Source organism: Gymnodraco acuticeps, unplaced genomic scaffold (assembly GCF_902827175.1).
Source record: "Gymnodraco acuticeps unplaced genomic scaffold, fGymAcu1.1, whole genome shotgun sequence".
NCBI classification, from domain to species: Eukaryota; Metazoa; Chordata; class Actinopteri; order Perciformes; family Bathydraconidae; genus Gymnodraco; species Gymnodraco acuticeps.
The window spans coordinates 912,895-933,118 of NW_022990054.1; the positions used below are offsets into that span (position 1 = coordinate 912,895).

Consider the following 20,224-nt stretch of genomic DNA (forward strand, 5'->3'; position numbering starts at 1 on the left):
GGGGAAACGGTTGCAAAAAGCAAACTTGTGGTTCTATAATTGTCTTTTTAATTAGATTTGTGGGGAAAAGAATACTGACAATGTTTCATATATATCGGATTATGTACAAGGAACTATTGTTTTTTTACATCAGAATTTTTTTTAATTCTAAAAGCGTTTAGCATCAAAAAGCCAAAGAGGAAAAAAGGCCCTTCTGGTATGTCTCATCTGTTAATAACTGAGGAGTGGGAGAAAGCTTCTCACAGGCCAGATGAGGTCCCAGATCCCGAACAGCTGTGAGAAGCACCCCTTTCAGTAAAATTACAAGACTATTTAGAAAGAGTAGGACACTTTCCCACCATAGAAGCCCTTTCTTTTCACACTACTCCATCTGTGTCCTGAAACGTAACAGCACCAGTCAAATGAAAGCGTGAGTGAGAACACCTTAGAGGGGCAAAGCCATGGCGCAAATTAGGGCATTCCTGCGAGCTGATCGAAGGTGTTACAGTCAAATGATGGAAAGGCATGCTAAGAGATAAGAAATGTGTCAACATGTTATATAAGAGCCTGTCATGGCTGAGTGGAAATGCACACACCATACATGTATGTGCGTGTTATGTGTATGTCTGTGTGTGTATATACTGTATATATTGCCTTACACCTTGCAGTGCCTGAATAACTAATACAATTATAGATATGGCTGCCTCTCCAGTCCTCAAGCACTGTACGTCTCAGGACAAATTCAGTCAGAGTGTCCTTCATGGTGCAGAGGATGGGTAATTTCCCATAGCTTTAGGAAAACAAAAGGATATGCCACAGACAAAAACAATGATCTCTTAATGGACTGACAAAAACAATGATCTCTTAATGGACTGGATTTGCTCCATTACATTTCTCTGTAGTCAATACATCATGTCTTATATTGTAATTGTGCAGGGTTGCAAACGCTTATTCTAAATCTATGGTGTACTGTAGATGCTTTATTAGATATGAACAACAAGTCAACAAAATGAAAGATCTTGAGTTTCAAGGTTGTGGATTTGAAGAATTGTTTGACCAAAGAGGTTTAAACAACGGCATGAGTTTTTGATTCACAGAAATGATTACAGATGGTGCCCTCAAGTGGCAAAGTTAGACTGTTACACCATGCATGTCAAAACACTCAATGTCACTGCAGGACATTTTGGATGAAGTTAACCTTTACAATATATTAACCTTACGGCTCAGGAATAAAAAGAATATACAGAAACAAATAAATTGGGTAAAACACAAGATGGCATTTGAGTTCTCTGTAAGTTGATTCAACCTGAGAAATGCAAATGTGCAGTCACATCCCCTTTCTTTTTCATCAGGCTCATATAGCCTTTATAAAGCAACCAGCATCGCGGAAGCACTAGATTGATCATCTCAGGGATCCAATTACACTGTTAGTTTGTGATGTGTATTGCTCAATTACTTATGTTAGAGGACTGTGATGTTGGCCACTACAAACATGTATTGGGAATGCTTTCAAGGTCTTATAGATCTTAAGCTTAAAAAAGAGACAGAGAACATCACATGGCAAAAATACAGTTCATTCAAATCATGTTGAGCATGTGAGTGAGCAAATAAGGGGAATGACCCTTAATGGCCTCCCTGCATTTGACTGATCACTGATCAACTGGTCAGGCAGCCAGACATCTGCCCACTGGTGTCAGTCTGGGTGTGAGCTCCCTCTGCAGGGCTGGTGTGTGAGGTGCTGCTGATGTTTCTGCAGAGCTGCACTGGCTGTGTGAGGGCGAGTTATCGATGGTCTGTCCGAGAGTTTGGACATCTGAGGAGTTTGAAGAAGCTTTCGGCCAGAATGTATACTGGATATGTCCGACTCTCCACTGAAAAACACAAACGTTTTATTTGTATCATCACCCATTTCTGCTTTATATTTTGTTACTGTAATTTGTATTTTCACATGTATATTTTCCAGATGTATATTTTTTAAGTTTTTAATGCTATTTTATTTCTATTTCAGAAATATTTTGGATTGTTTATTTCTAGTGTTTTAATTTCTCTTATGTACATTGCCTTGTCTTTGTATGCTGCTGCAACGCAAACATTTCCCAATTTGGGATGAATAAAGTACTAATCTATCTATCTATCTATCTATCTATCTATCTATCTATCTATCTATCTATCTATCTATCTATCTATATATCTATCTATCTATCTATCTATCTATCTATCTATCTATCTATCTATCTATCTTTTAATAAAGTTTAAAGTCAAAATGTTAGAGATTGTATTTAAAACTCAAGTTTAATGCTCACTTAAATAGCTATATTTTTTCTAAAAACGTGTGCTACCATAACCTTTCAAATGCCATACCATGAATCCAAGAGCCCATTACCCAGGGCACTTGCTAGAGGTGGGTGGGGTTTGTGTGCAGGCAGGGGCAACAGACGGACATCGGCCATCTGCTGCTGGACCCTCTGAGATGCCAGGTCTGTGTCTCCTGTGGCGGCACCTGACCCAGAGAAGCCCCCTCTTCTCAAATCAGGTAAATGTTCTGAGGTGGTATGGCTGAGTCGAAGCCTTCGTGCGCGGACCCCTGATGGCTTTTGCTGTATACCAGTGGTTAGTGTGACGCTGAGAGGGGGGGAAGGGTACAGCGTGGTGTCTGGAGACAGGGACAGTTGAGCAACCTCAGGGGATAAAGCTTCTCTATGATGCAGGTCTGAAAAACAAAACATTACAGAAGGTTTAGTAGCTGCCATTACTCTTGGTAACCTACTGGTATGTCATTTGTTATGGTTTTAATCCAGATGTTATCGTGGATAAAAGATCATCATGTATGTTCATTAAGTGAGTACTCACCTGGAGAAAGAGACTGGAATGAGGAATCTGGTGAGGCAGCATCTCTGCTGTCACCATGCTTCTCTGCTCCATGTTCTTCATCACTACTGTCATTCGTTACACAGCCAAAGCCTTCTTCTTCATCATCATTGTACCCCTCCTCTTCGTCACTATGCATTATAGCCAGGACCTGGGGCAATCTTCCTGTCTCTATGGATTGGAGACGCCTGAGAAATTGTAGAAAGATGTTTAGTTTCATCCCCTTAAGTCATAGGAAGGCAGGTTGTGAGCTAAAGTGAGGAACAAACTAGAATTCTTGCTAGAAAGTACAACATTTTTTATATCATTAAAATCATTATATTCATTAGCTTTTTCACCCTGACTTTCTTTCAAAAAGTCCTCATGGGTTGGAAATTAAACATATGCTAATGGTGATCCATGTGTCTGTAATACATTTTCTGTAACCAGACATTCAAATGTACTTTTATAATCATTTAGTATATGTCCAGCCCTTAAAGAAAGTCTGTGATGTGTGTAGAGTGTTCGTACTTGCTGTGCTGCTCCCTCCAAGATCTAAGCTCAGCAAACACATCGACGCGTTCTCTAACATCTGGCTCCTCAAGGTCGTACGAGTGTTCTGGTACATGGATGGGTAGGTCACGGGGGGTGAAAGTAGACCTGCTGGGGGCCGTCTTTAAGGCCAAAGAGAGGGACGATGAGCATGAGGGGCAGTAGAGAGGAAGTAAGGAAAGATATTGAATAAAAGCCTTCATTAACTATAGATACTAACTGCCAGACAGAGAGGGAGAATACAGTGAGAAGAGCGTGACAGCGTGTATACTTTATACCAGTAGATAACATGTGGTTGGCAGGGAAAGCCCCATATGTCAAGCTGCTCTGCCACTATTGCACCCTTCACACATGTCCAACCATTTGTGTCCTCCCACCACCGGGCCTCTCAGGTTTCTGTCCTCCTGTTAATAATTAGCTCCTTCTGGATATACTGACATGACATTATAGAGACGAGCTGATGGTGTCAGGTGGCTATAATGGCCTTTACACACACACTATAAATGCTTGACTGTACAGGAAACTGTAAAAAGGTATACATTGGTGTAGATTTATTAGAGATCTGATAAACTAAAATACATTTAAAAAATATTCTATCTAAATGACGCGCCACAGTGATACAAAGTTAATGAATACGTAAAACAACATATGTCCCTTTAGCTCTTTTCCTTCTCTCTCGCAATTATTATTCAATCCTCCATCTTTTCTCTCCCAATGTTTCCCTTTCTTTCTTCACCTTCTCACCCTCAGATTGACCCCCACCTAACCTTCATATCACAAGCTTTCACAGGGTAAATATAAATTGGGAAAGGACAGGTAGAGACGTTTCAGAAGAGATCTATATTTCTAGGAACAAGATATTATTGAAGTGATTTAGTTGTTCCTCTTTCCAACCAACGCCACCTACCTTCAACTTTTCTCGCCTCGATCGTATGGCCTGGACTGGGTTTCCACAGAACAGAATCTTGCCAGCTCCTTCAGAAAGCAGCAGATTAGAGAAGTAATGTACAAAGTGGAAAAGAGTAAATCAAACAGTTTTCTAACACAAAAACAGTCCTCTTGGTGGCAGTGTTGAGTAAAGATTACAAAGTGTATCTGCTTGGGCCGAAGCCAAAAGAAAAGAAATATAAAAATGATGATACATTGGAGCTGGATGTTGAAAATATCTAATTGAAAACATCAGTGTGAATGACAGCCATTAAAGGGCCTCACCATGTGTCAGGATGCTGGTTTCTGCTTCCACTGTTGCTAGATTTGAGTCTGCAGAACCAGGTTGGGACCTAGGAGGGGAGAGAACCCCAAGCCTGGAGGCTGACATGGGCCTGGAGTCAGCTGAGGAGAGGGGCCAGACGCCGGAGAGACTGGAGCTGGGTCTGCTGTCAGGACATTCACTGTCTGCTGTGTCCTCTATAAAGACAGAAGTGAGTGACCCATTCAATAAACAGCAGTTGTCCCCCTGAATGAATTAACAACCAACATAACAAACACACACCGTCGTCAGTAGCGGCGCGAGGTGAGTTGCAGTCTCTGATGGAGTTTCGAAGGATGGCCCAGTCCTCTCCCATGATGCTGCTGCAGCTCAGCCCATCCTCCTCCACCCTTACATCGTCTAGGTAACGCAGCTGAGGGATCAACTCCCTCACTGCAGCCCGATAACTATAGTCTGCCATCTGTGTGTAAGGGAGGAAAGATAATGAGAATGTATGTGACAGGTGTTTAAAGAGACAATTAAGGGAACAATAAATGAAGTATTACATGATGGCTGGGGTATGATATTAGTAAGAAAGTGTAGCCTCAGTATTCATACTCAACACAACAAGGGAAATTGTTGATTGAATTCTGTTGAAGTGAGATGCCATACATACTGTTTAGTTTCACTCTCTTTAAAGTGGCTGATCTATTGAGCTATGCAGATATATGTATCCCAGTGTAATGGCATGTAGCCTTTTGTGTAGGAAAAGTGCAATAGATAATGTTGTTTTTTAGGATTACCTTGAAAACTCACAGATTTTCCTGCTGTCTTTATGACTGTTGTTTCAGTTTATGTGCCAGTGACAATACAACTCATTTAGTAATTGCAGTTTTCAGAACTGTGCTGGAATGATCCACGTAATGATGATGTATGATGGCTCCACAGATCTTAATTGGAAAAAACCTAATATGACTAATCTTTTCAGCTACAGTATACTGTACTTTAGCTGTACTGTACGTCAGGTTACAATATGCCCTATAGCAGGGGTAGGCAAGTAAGTTTGGCCTTGGGCACATTTTTTGCTGAGCCACAAGATGGCGGGCCAGAACAAAATCAAAGCCTAATTCAAGGAATTGATTTTGGTAAGAGGGCGCAGCGCCCCTATTCCCCGGTTCAGAAAAAACTCTGATATTGCTGATAACCCTCCCCATCAACACTCTGATGCGCAGTCAGATCCGCTGATTGGTTCACTGATGATATAAGCGCCCAATCCAGAGCCTCTGGCTAGACCCGCCCAAAGGGAGGCTCGTCCTCTCTAGCCCCATTTCAGTCCCAAAGCCAGGGCTATTATCTGTATTTTAACAGACTTATCTTTTAAATTGAGGTGTATTTATTGTTCTCTTCAAAGTAAATTTTTCTCTGAAATGTTAGGGAGGATGGTCCTCCCTTTCCTCAATGGACGAGCCTCCACTGAGTAAAGTAGAGTTATTAACTAGGTAGCAGTGTTATTTAACATACTTTTATTCTGATAAGTATTGTCAAGTTCTCTGGGTTTTTGGCATTTATTTGAGTGTTTGCCCACATTTGAGAGGCTTGAGGGACAACTGGAATCCTTTTTCCTTTTCAACTTTTCAAGGACACATTAGGATTCTTTCAGGTTGAAAACCTTTAAAAAATATCAAAGGACAAAATAAATCAATTACAGCAGTTTTGCTTTGCAATTTAATATAGGCTATTATAACCTAAATTAATCAGTAACCAAGTATTTTACTCAAACTCAATGTATTTAATAGTTAAATAAATACTTTAATTGACCTGGTTCCCCACAACCACACATTTGCCATATGTGACCCGCTCTATCGAAATCAGTCGGAAGTCGCAACGGCTCATTTCAAAATAAACGTGGATTTGCGTAAAAAAACTAGTTTTTCAGGGTTCGGGTGTTTTGTTTGATTTTAAATAAACAAAGTCTTGGCTTTCAGAATATGGAACTTTTATTTCCAAAATCACACGATAAATACATGTTTGATGAAGCTTGTAAAGGGAAGATGACAGCTCTCCCTCCACTCTGCTCTTCCACAGCGCCGCTTCCCCTCCCTCCGCTGACATTATGAATGTAAGCGGATATGTCGGGACAGAATTTATTTTACCGGACAAATTTGAAACTTACCGGTCATGTTTCAATAATAATAATAAGAATGGTGTAGCAAAGTTTCCGTTAGCAGGTAATCACCGGACTATGACAGGATATGCTGATGTTTAAAACTCAGTTAATGGGAGTCATTTTTATATCGCTTCAGTTTATAATCGTTACAGATCGAAAAGTTCAGATTCATTTTTCAATAAATGATTCCACAAACAACAAACAACATAATTATTACATTCAAACAAACTACTTGTAGTAGCCTAGATGAAGTACATTATTCAAAAGTTTACATTAACTTTGGATAATAACACGGGAGAAACGGATCCTCTCTTTTCCCCTCTCCCTCTCTCTCTCTCCTGACAGCCCGTCAGTTTCTCATGCAGCGCGCTAAACAGTGGGCGGGGCTTCAGGTGATTATGCAGCAGCTGATCTGACCTCTCTCTCGGGTCCGGTTATACTTCACTCGCGTTTATGTCCATATCGATCAGATCCAGCTATGCTGATCGGCCTTTATAGAGAGCACCGATCAAACTATTAGGAGTGAATATCGGCCGATAATGACCGGCGGCCGATCGATCGGAGCATCCGATCGATCGGAGCATCCCTAATTATTACCAGACATTTTGACCAGCAGGTTTTGAATATTACCGGGTTTTAATTAATTTTACCAGATAAAAACCGGTGATTACCGGCTAACGGAAACCCTAATGTGCGACTCTCGGTCCTATGTTGTTAAAAAAAAAAAAAAAAATTTATTTTTGATTCTCAAAATTACGGGCCAAATATTATTGCTGGCGGGCCAACAATGGCCCGCGGGCCGCCTGTTGCCGACCCATGCCCTATAGATTATAAATGACCATGATGTGTTGAACATGAGATGTTATCAGAAGTAATTGTTTCCAAAAAAGAAAGTATTTATTTATAGAATCAAACAAATCCATGATAGCAGTAAAAACTATAGGTTACTTACGTAACCCCAGTTCTCAGAGTAACATGAAGTGAGATGTCTCACTATGGGATGCGCCTCATCGCGGAGCAAACAGAAGCATCAATCTCATTACGCCAATCCTGATTGGCTGGTGATCTTGACGTCAGCGTCAGGGAATTCACCCCCTATAAGTAGCTTGCGCCACGACGCATGCGTCATTCAAAATAAGCACCTCTTATCGCTTCACCATAGCAAGGAGGGCCGTCTGGTGAGACATCTCACTTCATGTTACTCTGAGAACTGGGGTTACGTAAGTAACCTATAGTTCTCATTCATAACACTCCATTCGATGTCTCACTATGGGAAATTGTAGCTCCCGTATTGTCAGACGAGCTTATCTCGAAAATCACCAAACCAACCAGAACTTAACAGGTAGAGCTCTGACTGAACCAGGTGCCCAGCACTGCTTGAGTCACACTGGGAGCAGAACGTCCAGCCTGTTAAGAGGCGGACAAAAGTGAGCCCAGGATGCAGCCAGACCCTGAGTCGAAAGAGCTCGCGGACCCGAGGGTGCCTGCGAACTCTAACTCGTATGGACCCCAAAGCAATTGCTTCCACAAACCAGTGGGAGAGCCGTTTTTTTTTTGCCCTGGGGCGAACTGAGTGCATGAAGACTGTACAGATAGCGCATGAGTGCCACTGGCTCGCCTCTGGACAGTAGATCTGCCCCGAGGTTCATCACTCCCGGTACGTGCGTCGCTCTCAGAGAGAGGAGACAGTTTGCGCGCCAGTGTGTGTAACTGGAGAGAACGCACACCCCCTTGGCGGTTAATATACGATATTGTGGTCGTATAGTCTGTCCTCACGAGGACGTGATGTCCCCTGAGGAAAGGCAGAAAGCGTTTTAGGGTGAGAAACACCACTAAAAGCTCCAGGTAATTTATGTGCGCCCGCTGGAGGTCTCTGCTCCAGAGACCCCTCACCGGGCGACCTTCATAAATACCTCCCCAACCTGTCAGACATGCGTCCGTGGTGACCACTTTCCGTGAAAGGACAGCACCCATAGGCACACCTTGTACTAGAAAAGTCGGGTGCAGCCAGTGGCGCAGTGCCATTACGCATTTCACAGTAACATTCACTCTCCGCGCGCCATGGCGCGCAGGGTTTAGCTTTAGGGCGGCCACCCAGCGCTGAAACTCCCTCATGTGTAAGCGTCCCAGTCGTACGACCAGGATGGCTGACGCCATGAGCCCCAGCAATCGCAGGCATGATCTGAAGAGAACATGTTTGCGCAGCTGGAAAAGAGCGAGACAAGCTCTGAAAGCTTTCACTCTTTCCGCTGACAAGTGAGCTGAAAAGGGCACCGAGTTCAGGTGTAAACCCAGGAAGAGTATAGTCTGCGCGGGGCACAACATGCTCTTCTCTGTGTTTATTATGAACCCAGGTTGAGCAGCCTCCTGCTCCGACTGTGCGAGAAGCAGCCAGTCGTCCAGTTAGGTCGCCAGGCGAATACCCTGTTGTCTTAATGGGGCTATCGCGGCTTCCGTACATCGTACAAACACCCTTGGACTGAGAGACAGACCGAAGGGGAGTACTCTGTATTCATAACAGATCCCCTGAAATGCGAATCTCAGATATTTCCTGTGTGGGTAATATACTGGGATGTGAAAATACGCATCTTTCAGGTCGACTGATGTAAACCAGTCGTCTTGTCGCACGAGCCGCAGCAGAGATGTGTGAGTGAGCATTCTAAACTTGTATCTTTTTAGATATTTGTTCAGAGCCCTCAAATCAAGTATTGGCCGAATTCCGTTCCCTCCCCGTTTGGGAACGAGGAAGTACTTGGAATAGAAGCCGCCCTGACTCTGCTCGGCGGGTACAATAGATATAGCCCTCTTTTCTAGGAGTGAGAGAATCTCTCTCTCCAGAATATGGGCTGACTCTCCTCGGGCCTGCGAATGCAGAATGCCCGAGAAGCGAGGGTGACTTGGAGTCTTTAGCTCCGTGTAACTGTCTTGAGAAACCCAAGCAGATGTCGTGAGCATCTCCCGCTGTATGCTCCTTAAAGCCAGCTGAGATGTCACGTCTCTTCCCCTCTGAGTCTCTATTTGCTGTGTTATGGGGCCCTCCAGTGTCTGAGCACTGTGGTGCCCCATTTCGACAATCCCCACCGACACAGCGCATGCGTGTGGCGGTGGTGCCCTTACGGCTCCAGCCGGCACTGCGCATGCGCGTGACGGTGGTGCCTTCACAACCCCAGCCGGCACTGCGCATGCGCGTGACGGTGGTGCCTTTACAGCTCCAGCCAGCACTGCGCGTGACGGTGGTGCCTTCACGACCCCAGCCGGCACTGCGCATGCACGTGACGGTGGTGCCTTTACAGCTCCAGCCGGCACTGCGCATGTGCGTGACGGTGGTGCCTTCACGACCCCAGCCGGCACTGCGCATGCGCGTAACGGTGGTGCCTTTACAGCCCCAGCCGGCACTGCGCATGCGCGTGACGGTGGTGCCTTCATAGACCCGTCAATTGTCCGCCCTTTGAGAGAGACCGTAGCTGCTCTCAGAAGGGGAACAGTTGACGGACTGTTTATTGTTTTTATTGTTTTTCTTTTCATTTTTTCGAGCTGCGCCCTTGGCTCGAAGCCTGGATGCATCAGCGGAAAATGTTTTATGACAGAACAATCAATAAGTGTGTGACATGTGTTTATGCGGACTTGAGGATGGTGTTGAGGCATCTCTCGAGGCGGCGGTAACACATTTAGAGCTGGGGAACCGTAGACTTCCAGCTCTGTCACAGAGGGGAGAAGGAGGGGCTGTCACGCCGCTCGCTTCTTCTTCCTCGACTGCTGGCCGAAATTCTGGGTTGGCTGCGCCTGGGCTGCAGCCGGAACCGGAGATTTTCTAGGCCAGCTCGCCCTCGTCCCCTGCCTGGGCTGGGGACTCGGGGCGGACTGCGACCTCTGCGTTTTCGGTATTTTGAACCGAGCAGGGTTCGGGGCAGCTTGGACGAAGGGCTGCCGCTGCGAAGGGAGGCAGAGGTGGAGGGCCTTGTCCTCCTTCTTTTTCGACTCGCATCTCCTCTGCATGGAGGCAAGAGCGGAGCCGAAAATCCCCTCGGGAACGATGGGCATGTCAAGCACATCCTCCTTTTCCCGGTCTGGGAGGTTGGTGAGGTTGAGCCATCTAGCTCTTTCCTGCACCACCATGATCCCCATTGTTTTGCCCGTGGCCTGGACGGAGGAGGTGGGCTGCCACCAGCAGTTCCATCGGCGGTATGCGGAGCAGGCCGAGCCTCTCCATACCGTCGCAGTCTAGGGAGGAAGCACCCTGGATTGGGGCCTTGTTGCTAAAGGGTTGGTCCCTCCACGAGACCGACACCTCATCCAACATCTCTAGGAAGACCGGGAGGAGTTGCCTCCTTGTCCTCGTTGCGTAACGGGACCTGGCGGTCTCCTTGGCCATTTCGGGCCACGGGATGTCTAGCCTGGACGCAGCGCGCTGACACGCGGCCTGCAGGTCCATGCTCAGACAGGGCGAAGCTGGTGTGCTATCGCCCGGGAGAGCAGCCATCGCTCCCGGCTTTGCCGTTTGAGCCGATGACATGAAGATATCTTCTTCTTGCTCATCCGAATCAGACAGGAGGAACTCAGAGGTGTCCTCTTCGTCCTCCATGTAGTCTAATTCCAGGACATCCTCCGCGGGCGAGACCATGGTGAGGTCTCGCCGGGAGCTCCCGCCTGGTGAGGCGTGGGGCTCCGTTCCCGCGTCTCTTGCCGCCACCGGGTCCCGGCCTGACACGGCGTGGGATCCCGGTTCCGCAGCTGCCGCTGTTAGTGAGCCCCAGACCGACACAGTGAGGGGCTCAGTCTCTGCGGCGGACGCCCCCGTGTCTTGATTGCCAAACGGCGAATCAGTGGACATGAGGGAGTCCTGTTCCAACAAGCTAGCTTGGTGTGCTAGCCGTCGGTGGAGGCTCTTTCGGGTGAAACGGGCACAATGCCCGCACGAGCCAGGGTTGTCGATAGCCTCCTGGGCGTGTTCCAGCCCGAGGCAGGACGAGCAGACCTGGTGTGAGTCTGTGCCTGCTATCTCCAACCCGCAGCCGCATGACCGAGCCTCCGAGTCCCTGACTCCTCTGGTGTGAGGGGGAGAGGCGTCCATCTTGTTCGCCTCGTGGCGTGGAGAGGACCCACTCGTAACAGGTACGTCGTTGAGAGAAAAAGTGTTACCAACCCGTCCTTAATCCGGAGAAAAAGGGACGGTGTGGGTCCTTTGTTCTCAAAGAATATTGACTGGTGTGTCAATATACTTCTAATCATTTTCTCCTCCGTGAGAGAGAAAAAGAAAAGCGTCCTCGCTACCGTGGTGTCGGTAGTAAGGGGAAGCTAGCTAGCAACAGGTGCGTAGCTAGCTTGAGAAAAATCAAAACCTTACCTTACTTTCCGGGGAAAGAAACGGCTAGGTCGATTTTAATACTAACTGGCGTTAGTATTACCGTCTTCTTGCGAAGCAGAAGGAGTAGCCGGCGAGCGCCCGTCGACCGAAATGGTTATATTTGGGTTCAGTCTGTGGACCGTTAAGCTTGTCCGGCTACTATAGAGATGTGCTCTGAAGCGAGAAGAGGTGTTTGAATGACGCATGCGTCGTGGCGCAAGCTACTTATAGGTTGGTGAATTCCCTGACGCTGACGTCAAGATCACCAGCCAATCAGGATTGGCGTAATGAGATTGATGCTTCTGTTTGCTCCGCGATGAGGCGCATCCCATAGTGAGACATCGAACGGAGTGTTATGAATGAGAACGTTCTAAGGTTTCAAATGTGTGTAAATGGAAGTGGACCTATCATGCTATATTTGAATAATATATTGTAGGGCCATACATAAAACATGTCCGGGGAGGTTTATTTTCAAAATACCAAACAGATCATGCATTTTAGCCATGCCTCATTTCGCACTGTTTTTGCAAGGGCTGATTCTGTAACTACAGCGCCACTTACAGGCCTGGCATATGTACTACAGCGTCTCCAGCGCTTTCGAGTGCTCTTGTGTGAACGGACACGTTCGTGGCCCAACCCCCCATTCCCCTGATAGGTGGAGAGTTGCCCATATAGGCGGAGCACCCCTTTTCTGACGTCAGGAAAATTCAAATCGGTATCAGCTCCGTTGCAGCCCCGTTTTTAGAGATTTGGGTATGGAGGAAAAGAGAGAGGGTTGTGTTTTCTGACACTTGGTGAGTTCCCTGACACACCGGGGACACATATTCATGTATAAAAGACGTACAAAAGTGCATTTTGCATGATAGGTCCCCTTTAACTTCTCTGATGGAGAGAGAGAAAGAGAGAGAGTCCAGCAAATTGCTCCAATAAGAACACCATTGCCCTTCATCAAACCAAACAGATGCAATGAATGAAAAAGAGAGTTAAGGCCTGGCATGGAGGGAACGAAGGAGAAAAGAGGAGGAGAATGAGGGCTGGTTAGAGAGGAAGCGGATGTGTGTGTGTGTTTGTGTGTGTTCGATAGAAAGAGAGTGAGAAAGAGCAAGAGGGGTGATAGTTTGGCAAGAGAGCACATCCAAGAACCCCTCAGTCACTACAAAGCACAGGCTAATGCATATTCAGCTCAGCATCTCCCCTCATTGCCCTAGTTTCCTAATTAATGCTCTGCTGGTGGGTGTAAATAAACACATTCACAGTGGCACAAAAACTCAGCACACTGTGTCTCGAATCAGCACAAAGTGGAAAGCTTCTACCCTGGATATCCAGCCACAGCAAATATCTCTGAAAAAGTCCATTGTGAGCTGCTTTATGCAAAATGTATTGGCCAGTTTTCAAGTAGATAAGATAAGATTTGCTTTATTGATTCAAATTTAGGACATTTTTTACGTCACAGCAGCATTTAAACAAGGCATTGCACATGATGTGATAATGAAAAAGAGTATAAAATAAACAAACATAAACAGATAAGTCTGTCATTTGGGAATACAGCATTCTGTCTGTGTAATTACGACGTATGTTTGGTTATTTTGATTCCTCCTGCTGCCTGTGTTCCATCTGATGCGTTGAAGGCCCAAACACAGAGCGGCGAGATCATACGGATACTTTCATGTCTCAGCGCATGCTAATTACATTTTGGTCATTATCTGATAAAGCCATGAGGGCAGACAGTGGGCCGGCACAGGATCTAACTGAATGATACCTACAGGAGAACCACAAGTTGCATTTTCAAGTGGGCTTCAACAACATCCAGGATTTTAAAGTGGTCATATTAATAAAACATGTCAATGGTGGTAAACAGTTGAAGTGCCTATCAATCAAAACTGTGGCATGAGACAACCCAACCATTTTTTGGTGGGATGCCTAGGTAAGAAAACACATGATTCAACAAGCTAATCAGATGTGGCTTCCCTTTCTATGTCACATGCAGACATGGGATGCCCCCAATCTGAGTATCTCTCCCAATGGCTTGAGATCTACTTTTGCAATTCTTCTCACAATCCTATCTGGACATTTGCAGGAGGAGAGCTGAAAGAGACAGGCGCTAACACGGAGCATTTCAGACAGAGGGTTCACACAGGTAATTTAGACAGAGAGTATGATCATATAAGCAAGTAAACATGTTCTTTTAGAAACCTAAAATAAAGTAAGAACATTCAAATGTGCATGATTTGTCCCCTATGAGTGTATTCTGTTGTTATATGTTAATCTGGATAACACATCAGTGAAATGTGTGCAACACATGCAACTTCCTCAAATGTTTCCCTTGCATTATCATCAATGCATCATCATGCTTGGATGGTGACACGATAGAGTGGTGCATGAAGGATGATTTATGTAGGTCGACCAGAAAGTTGGCACTGGTTCTCTTGACAAAAAGAAATGCGATTTTTCAAATGGATTATAGAAAACTGTAGAAAACAAATAAATATGATACTTACACACTTTTTTCTTTTTGAAGCATAAATGTAATCACCAGAAGTGAAATGCTTAATAAACGTAAGGCTTACAATACACCATGGTCGCATGACTTTACATCAAAAGCATGAAAGCTAAAGGCAGACGCATGTTCCTCATCATGATGTTTAGCAGTCTCAATTAGCCACGTGTTAGCAACCGCTGTTTTTTATTAAAAAATAGAAGCTTTAGACTGTTGCTATGTCGTAGAACAACATGTTTAAGCCTGTGTTAACCACAGACTTTATTATATCCAAAAACTACTGACTTTGGGACAAGGGAAATGGGAATTCTAAAATATAATTTCCAGATTGTAGGACTCATTCCTGCACCATTGTAGAGCTGTATTGTTATTTTGTGTTATAAATAATGTTACACTACCTGTTTGGCAGGGGGGTTTGGGAGCACACACACAGGGTTTCCCTCCAGGGTTAGTGTCTGGAGTTTGCCACACAGCCCCAGGTACTGAATCTGGACCAGGTCGTCCACATCGTTCCCTTCCAGATCTAACAGCTGCAGGTTCTCCAGCATGCCCGCCTGACTCAGGTCCGACACATTGTTATAAGCAAGGTACAACTCCTGAAACAGAGAGAGGATATGCATACAGCGTAGAAGAGATTGGTAGAGGGGAAGATAAGGTTATAAGACAGTTTGAAAAACGAACACACAGGAGAGGTATTAAAGGCAACATTTGTGGGATTTTCATAAAAGAAACTATGTAAATGATCAAACAAAAATCTCAGGTCTCTAATTGCTAATCAACCTTATCATTGTTTCTTCCGAATATGTCCTTACTTTTTTTTCTCAATTATTCAATCACATTTTAATTATATAGCCCAATATCAGAAATTGCATATTCGTCTTAAAGTTTGTGGCATAAAAATATGAACTTGTGAATACATTAATTTCATCCCAACACAGAGACTTTTTATTTATCTCTGGCTCTACCTTTAGGGAGGACAAAGTAGAGAGGCCATCTAGGTGTTGTAGGGAGCAGCGGGACATCCACAGCACCTCCAGGTGGGAGAGGGTGGTTCCCAGGTCTCTAAGGAGACAAAATAGAACAAGCTTGATTTAGAGGCAGGGACGGGTGTTACGCAACGCAGTGAATCATGGGAAAGGCTATCCATCGCTTGGCTACTGAAGCTCGAAGCTCTTTTCTCTCCCCCCAATCTGGAGGCCACTCCTCTGCCTCTCACTTGTCTCTGCAGCACAGCCCTGCTCTGAGTCTCAGTCCATGTGTCTACAGCTCCTCAACACCCTCTCCACTACAGCTCCCAGAGCAGGAAATGCTATCAGAGGCAGTGCAAGTCCGGCTGGCTCTGCTTCGCTACTCTCAGGGCGGAGCAGACAACCGCCTATCTTTCTGTTTGTACTCTCTTATCCCTCTGTGGTCTCTCGGGTAACAATCCTCCACCTGTCCTGTTCGGAACATTTCCAATGTGTGTCATCCCTCAGGTTAATTACTTTTCTTCCATCAGTTTTTGATGACACAGCTGTGGCTGCAATCAAGTTGGTAGGACACTACATATGGACTGTGCAAATGTTCTGTCTTTTCGTCCGAGTAGACAAATGTGAAAGCTGATATGCCACAAACCTGCCGTTTATTATTGTGAGATAGGTAGGTGGGGGAACCTGTTCTCAATGTGTTTTAGCTCTAAGACTGTACTGAACACCTTTGTTGGTGTCGGTTTTACAAGCAGCAACATGCATCCTACATACATAAACATTACATAACAAGTCCCTGTTGGAAAGTCAGGGGGACCAAAAAGAAAAGACACACATTTTTCCTCTTACCTGTTCTCTTTTTTATCAACCTCAAATGTTTAACTGTGGGTTGCCCAATGATGGAGACATTAGCTGCAGAGATGTCTGCCTTTTCTTAAAATATAATGGAACTAGATAGCTTGTAGTGCTCAAAGCTCCAAAAATACATTTAAAAGACTCAACATATCTCTTTGCAGTAATTATGACCCGCTTACTCAAAATAATGGACAGACTTCATTGTGTATTTTGGTTAACTCTTACCTTAGCAACATATTTAATTTTTGGTTTCAAGATATGAATCTTTTTCGGAGTATGTAGTATTCCATGAGTAAGATTTCTGTATAACACGAGATTGAATGAGCGTGTTCTCGTGGGAAAAGTTTGCAATTGAGGAATTCAATACAATAATGATTTGGATTACATAACATTACACTTACCTCACTGACAAAATTGTGCTGTTGTTCATTTTGAGCCGCATCAGTTTGGGCAAGTAAGCACCTGCAAGATGATTAGATAAACAAAGCTATTTCAATCACTAAACATGTAACAGTGGGGTGATTATTTATTGGGTTTTCAACAAACTCTTTGAATTACTTCCAAAATAACCTTTTCAGGCCTTTGACAAATAGCTAAATGTAGAAGTACCTAAAGGGACATTACTCACACATGCACAGACACTGCTCTGTCATGCTTGCACTTGTTGTGCAATCTACAATTTTCTGAGGACAAAGCAAGGTGAGCAAAAAGGAGATGTTCTTCCAACATTATCAGCTAAGTCATCCTGCACTGAGGTTGGCACACCTGAGAGGAAATCAAGAACGGATGTGTTCCGTGCGTCATAGCAATGTTTCTATTTGTCTCTTATCCAGTTCTGGTTCATGATTAGCTATATGTGGTTATTAAAAGTGTATATCATGAATCATCATTGTACAGAGTGTAAGAAACTTAATGTCTGTTTTTTTACTTAAAGATCCATGTGCAATGTTCCAAACTCACATTGGTTTCTCATACAGCATCTCTGTATAATATGTGTATTCACTCTCTGTCCTAAACGGCTTGTTGGAGCTCGTTTGGAGCTCCTGCCCCCCTCCCCCCCCCCTCCCTGTGAGCCCAGTGGCCGCACACACCCGCAGTTTGTGTGTGTGCCCAGGCTGAGTTCCGCTGTGTCTCGCCGAACCCACACCAGTGAGCCAACGTAATGGACCAATCTGAGGAGCCGTTACGTTGTCACTATACCCGAAATACGTCACTATACCCAAGAAGTAAACAATGGAAAAAGAGAAATCCCCAACGAGGCGTTCTGGGGCAGCATAGACAGGTCTTTTCTGTGTTAAGAGTTTTACTCCCTACAGGGTGTACTTTGAGGGTTTGTGACTCTGCAGACCGTTTACATGCAGAAAAAGCTACATAACACACAAGGGGACGGGTAATAACCAGAAAAGCATGACATGGGAACTTTAAGAGTTACTGAGTCCGTGATCCCCAATGGGTACCCACACACTCTTTGCACATGGTCAAAATATAGATGTATCTGTTTCTTACCAAAGTTACCCAGTGTGTTTTCTTGTGTGTCCAAGCAGATCTCCAGTGAGGTCAGGTGAGAGAGGTCCTGAGTTCCACACAACGATTTCTGAGGGACAGAAATTAAAAAGCATTTAAATGGGCCCTAATATCCTTATTTTCAGGTTTCATATTAGTATTTTGTGACTCTATTGTGACATGCTTATATGCTTTAATGTTCAAAAAGTGCTTTATTTGTCTCACACTGCCTGTGCTGCAGCACCTCTTTTCACCCTCTGTCTGAAACCAGAGATGTCCCACCTAGCCTATCACGTACAATGTGTTGGAGCGTTAGCCAATAGATGCACGAGAGTTACAGTATGTAGTGGTGTCACTATGTCACGGAAGTAAACAAAGGACTCCAATGGAGGCGTTTCAGATGTGGGGGAGTGTGTGAGAGAGAAACACCATCTTTGGGATTTTAGCCTTTGCAGACCATGTATATGCACAAAAACTTATTTAACACACTACAGGAAAGGGAAACCCGAAATAGCATAATAGGGCCCCTTTAATGAACTGGATGTTGTGTTTACTCAAGTTTGTTGCATCAACATTGACCTTAGACACCTATAACTTGATTAATAATAAACAAGCCTATTAGTAAGACTAACCACATGTAACAATGAGACAATGGAAAACTTTGTGTACAAATGTTGGTGGTATAAACACTGACTGTATCTTTAGGCCATTCTGCAAATTTACCAGCTTCTCTGGAGAAAGGGAAACATCCACTGCTTCTGCGTCCTCACATGGTTTGGTGGCAGGAGTTGGGTTGATGTGGCCTGATCCACTCAGCTCAGTGACTAGGACCCGAGCTGTGCCAGGCCGGACTCCCTTAGGCACAGAACCATGACAGCAACTCATCTCTCACAGGAACCTGCCATGAACAAAATGGATGTATAGGAAATACTCATCTATCCATAGATGTCTATCTAGACAGACGTTGATGTAAATATCTATTTACTCAGTTTTGGACTCAAAGGTCCACATCAGTCAAATATATCATAAAGAAAAAAAATACGAAAAGGAAGGAACCAAATGTTTGCAAAAACAAGAGGAAAAGTCCAGCTATGAGTCACTTTTTAAAGGCTCAGTTATGTATGATTATATTTGTTGTACCAATACAATCGATACAAATATTACATAAATTCCAAAAAAGCAAAAAAAGTAGGAAGATTATAATCACAGATGTATGACTAGCGCTTGTCCATGTTGTTAGCTGAGTAACAATAAGAATGGTTCATTAAACAGCAAGCCCAAAAGATGACTGTGTAACCATCATTTAATTCCCGATGTTCCTTAGTCACTTTGTTCAGCACATTTAGCGCTTTGTCTGCCATAAAGAATAACATATATTTATTTTAACCTGTTTGGTCAAAGCAAACATCACATTTAATGTCATATCGTATTTGTATCTAGCTTAGCGTTATCCAACTCGCGTTAAAGATGGATGGATGGAACTCGCGTTAAATTAGCTAACAAACTAGCATAACTGCTATGGTTAATTGTTGACAAATGCGGGAGGCAATATAATAATATTTTATTTTAAGCTAAACCCAACAACAAGTAATTTAAACGCAATATTATTATACATATTTAGATAGTTCATATGTACCTGTTGCAGGAAACTGCAGACTAAAAATATAAATACATTTCACTGACTGAGATCACTTTGCTTAGAAGCAAAAGTTTGCTTGACAACCACATACGACTTCCTGGAAACGGTACTAAGAGACCTGTGGCTCCCTGGGATATGTAGTTCACATGTAACAATTGGCGCATCAGTGAAACTGATTGAGCTTCATGCTTAACTAAACGCTATATGTTATGTTACTATCATCAAAGATTCATTTCTAAGCATCTGTTTTCTACTACAGAAGCCTTAACCCACCTACGCTTGTGTGGTGCTGCCTTCATATGTTCTTTGTAAGCTCTGACTTTGGAGCTTTACATTTTTCAGAATGTACCTCTGACAATAATATTGTGAATGTGAGTGTTTTGGTTGACAACATGTCTTTTATTAAAATCAAATCAATTCCAAATTAATGTATATATTATCCACTGGATGTATGCGTTCTTAAATAACAGTAAGGCTCTGGTAATATAACATTTGGGAGAAACAAAAAACTATTCAAAGTCAAATGTGCCAGTGCACACATTTTTGTTAAATGCTTGGATGGTTTACTGAGTTTGGAATTGGATGGTGGTTATTTTTCTGAGGTGGGTGAGGTTTTCATGGGGAAATTGTACTTTGTTTAAATCCTGGCTTTTCTGCTTGTTCTACATTTAAATAATAAAACATGCA

General features: G+C 44.0%; 1 protein-coding gene across 1 annotated transcript; it reads right to left on the reverse strand.

Moving 5' to 3' along the window:
• Positions 1-943: 943 nt before the first annotated feature.
• On the reverse strand, positions 944-19,633 carry lrrc56 (leucine rich repeat containing 56). Its single transcript, XM_034215955.1, has 13 exons — positions 19,535-19,633; positions 18,622-18,796; positions 17,902-17,989; positions 16,797-16,857; positions 15,541-15,637; positions 14,974-15,171; positions 4,871-5,048; positions 4,591-4,785; positions 4,286-4,353; positions 3,358-3,500; positions 2,830-3,035; positions 2,341-2,689; positions 944-1,850 (listed from the first exon to the last, which is right to left on the reverse strand). Exons 2-13 carry the CDS (start codon positions 18,781-18,783, stop codon positions 1,673-1,675), a joined length of 1,923 nt encoding a protein of 640 aa, XP_034071846.1. The 5' UTR covers positions 18,784-18,796; positions 19,535-19,633; the 3' UTR covers positions 944-1,672.
• Positions 19,634-20,224: the final 591 nt, after the last annotated feature.

Bases quoted from the DNA above. Each gene is read 5' to 3' on its own strand.
- lrrc56 (XM_034215955.1), bottom strand. From the start codon at position 18,783: ATGAGTTGCTGTCATGGTTCTGTGCCTAAGGGAGTCCGGCCTGGCACA. The intron at 15,638-16,796 runs GTAAGTGTAATG...TTGTCTCCTTAG, and splicing joins AGCACAATTTTGTCAGTGAG to AGACCTGGGAACCACCCTCT. The intron at 15,172-15,540 runs GTAGAGCCAGAG...TCTCTGTTTCAG, and splicing joins CTACTTTGTCCTCCCTAAAG to GAGTTGTACCTTGCTTATAA.